General features: G+C 38.4%; 1 protein-coding gene across 1 annotated transcript; it reads right to left on the bottom strand.

Moving 5' to 3' along the window:
• Positions 1–542: 542 nt before the first annotated feature.
• On the bottom strand, positions 543–3,267 carry LOC104960218 (putative protein TPRXL; the record flags this gene model as incomplete). The annotated part of the gene is made up of 2 exons (XM_010788196.1): positions 2,788–3,267; positions 543–789 (listed from the first exon to the last, which is right to left on the bottom strand). Coding segments are annotated over exons 1-2 (266 nt in total), but the record flags the coding sequence as incomplete, so codon positions are not given.
• Between the last annotated feature and the right edge of the window lie 234 nt (positions 3,268–3,501).

The following is a 3,501-nucleotide window of genomic DNA, read 5'->3' as shown; positions in this document are numbered from 1 at the left end:
AAAATACTGCAAACGTGACGAGGACAGGGCATAAGTACATTTAATCAAGCACAGTAATTAAGAGAGATAGATAGATAGAGAGAGAGAGATGGTAGATAGATAGATAGATAGATAATATAGATAGATAGATAGATGGATGGATGGATGGATAGATAGAGAGAGAGAGAGAGAGATAGAGAGAGAGATGGATAGATAGATAGATAGATAGATAGATAGATAGATAGATAGATAGATAGATAGATAGATAGATAGATAGATAGATAGATAGATAGATAGATAGATAGATAGATAGATAGATAGATAGATAGATAGATAGATAGATAGATAGATAGATAGATAGATTATTTTTGTTACAGGACCAGTGTGCTCAACATTAAAATACAGATACTTAAAAGTGGAAAAGAGTCAGAAATGTAAGTTAAATGAAAATGAAAAATAGTATATCAATCAATATAAACAATAAACACAATTCTGGATGATTAAAATGTTCTTTAAAAAAGCTCAAAAATACTGCAGTAGCATTTAGCGGTATATAAACTCACATTGAGTGTTTCCTGTATACTGTGTTCTGTGTGCCCATTATAGAGAGACCAAACGTACTTGTGATGCCACATTTCGCGGTCGAAGTGGAGGAGGAGGAGCGTCCGGTTTTCTGGGTTACAGGCAGGATTTTGGGGGTGGGTGAGGAAGAGGAGGGTGAGGAAGAGGAGGGGAAGCTGCCGTTGGAGGAGTCGCTGTGGCAGGACTCTGGGCTGGAGGTGGAAGAGCTGATGTAGGCTATTACGCCCCCTGGTGGAGGAGAGAGGAACAGGAGGATTACAGGACTGCAGACACAACGATGGACAACATGTAAGGGGATCTTTTTAGTTGAAATGCAGTTTGCAGCACTCTGACATCTCAATCCTTTCCTCTCAGTGTTCTACTTTCTGCAGGTGGTGCTTTCCTCTCGGTCTGTTTGCATGCCCACTTCCTAAATTAAATGCCCATTATCTGCTTCACTAAAGCAGCAACTGAGACGCTTTCTCCTCTCACACAAGCTGACCTCATTTCTTCCACAGAGATTAGGTAACAGCTTTATATAATGTCAGCTTCACAAGGGTGTGAGCCAGGTGGAGAGGCCTGTCCCTGCAGCCATTTAAAGTCCATCAATGATGCCAAATCTAGTTCTGAATCTGTTTTATTTACCCTGACAGAATATATGCTTCCTCTCATTTCAGTAGACATTGAATACGGGGCATTTTGACGATTTGCAGACACACATTGACGATAAATAGATAGCAGTGCTTGCAAAAAAGTGGGATACGAAATGTGTCGATTAGATTTGTAGAAATATGAATCATTACAATTGTATTATTTTATTTTATATCACTATTTAGATATTTTTTATAATTTTTTTAGTATATGTTACTTGTTCCTGCATTTGCATTGGTATATATTTTTGCATAATTATTGTATTTCTTTATGTTTTAATTAAACTGTATGTTGCTTTGTAGGAGGAGCCTGGGATTTCGGATTTCCATTGACAAAAAACTGCATTGTAGCTGTCGCTGCATTTGACAATAAAGCTTTGAATATTTCAACTTTTTACCTTTAAAGAGTATTTTCCTGTGTTGATTAATATATAGCATTTCAATAAATATGTTGGCATTAGTATAACCAAAATACTTCTTGTTTTGTATTCATTTTATCCAAATTTGATAAAGCTGGAAAACTGAATCCAGAAATGCTGCATTCAAGTCTCATGGGAAATGTCACAATTTCAACCCCCGCAAATCAATGGAAGACGTGTAGGTCAGATTAAAGCAATTATTATAAAATCATTTTATTTCGTGTACACAAAGTGACCTCTACTGAGAAGTACTAATTTGGATTCGTTTAAATGATATCTAACACAAACTATTTAAATTATAAACATCGGATTAATTTGATCGACATTTGATAAAGAGAAATCCAGAAATGCTGCATTCAGGTCCCATGGGAAATGTCACAATTGCAACACCCACAAGGCAATGGGAGACATGTAGATCAAATTTAATCCGATATCTTAAAGTAAATTAGTCTTGAACTTCTAGTCAATGTCGTGAATGTATTCAAAAGCATTCATTTTCGTTTTTTGAAGGGAATGTAACACTGTTTATTATAAAACAATTGATTTCCATTTAAATACAATGTTAATATCAACGGCATAGTTCAGATTATACATCATTACATGAACACTGGGTAACATGTCATTTCTAGAGATATTATACAACCAACGACCCTGAATAACACTGTATAACCTACAACGAGCATCGTGTATCCCATTATCCCCATGGTCCTTGAATGCAGCACACACTATGAACGTTCTTCTTTTTTTTTAAACACGCCCCCACGTGGTGCATACATGTTTTTTTTCCCGGGATAACTGGGTCAGCGCGGGCCTCACGTGTACCCGCGGCGAGACGTCACACAATCTGACGGATGGAATTATGCAACGGCTACGTCACGGCGCCTCTCAGCCAATCAGAGACGACGTAAGGGGAGCGTAAACACAGGTGCACATGGCTAGGCTGCTAGGTCCATGTGAGGACAGAGGACTGCAGTGCTGACCCAGTAATAACAACACAATACTAGCAATAACCTTTATATACTACAAGTACCTTATTTCATATTTAACATAATTAATCTTTAAACAGAGACTTGTAAATGTAATACAAGCCGGTTTTACATTTTAATTTACCGTAATAACCACATATGACCCATTTTAAAGCCCCATTTCCATTTAAATGTGAATTAAATCCCACTTACCAGCTTTGGTCGACTCCATATCCTTTATTTTGTCTATTTTCTGGGGGGTTTTCCTCCTCCTGTGCTACCTCAGTGCTGAAGCCGTGTTTTCTGTGTTTGTGTTCAGCAACTGGGAAGTCGCTGATTTATCCCGGTGGAAAAAAATCGCTATAACATTGAAATGAACCACACCTAAACCTGGCAATTAAAATAAACAATGTGAAATAAATACCCCGTCAGTGACAGACTCGATATTAGAAATCTGAGTTTGAAACGACAGCAAAATGGCCGGTCTCTCGTCCTGGATGCTGTTTTTTTGCTAAAATCCTGCAGGAAATAAAACCGCAGCTCGAGATTTCTCTGTGTTTGTCGGGTTTAAATGGAGGTATTCCGCATCCCATTGACAGAAACAGGCTGAATGCAGAGAAGCAGCTCGGCTCCTGGTTGTTCAGAGGCTGTTTCTGGTCTGGTGTGAAGCCATGTGACCCAGAAACAGCCTCACATCCCGGCTCCTCCCCTCAAAGTAACCCACTGACACACTTTCTGAACCGGCACCGGATCATGTTATATATCCCGTTATATAGCCGGTAAAACCTCTAATTATACATCCATGTGTAATTAGAGGTAGAGGAGGGAGGAGTACTCAGATCTGGTGCTTTAGTAAAAGTAGAAGTACTCAGATCTTGTAATTTAGTAAAAGTAGGTCAGATCTTGTAGTGAAAGTAGAAGTACTCA

The sequence above is a fragment of the Notothenia coriiceps genome, unplaced genomic scaffold (assembly GCF_000735185.1).
Source record: "Notothenia coriiceps isolate Sejong01 unplaced genomic scaffold, NC01 NC01_scaffold00031702, whole genome shotgun sequence".
Classification (NCBI taxonomy): Eukaryota; Metazoa; Chordata; class Actinopteri; order Perciformes; family Nototheniidae; genus Notothenia; species Notothenia coriiceps.
This window is presented reverse-complemented; position numbering and strand designations above follow the sequence as displayed.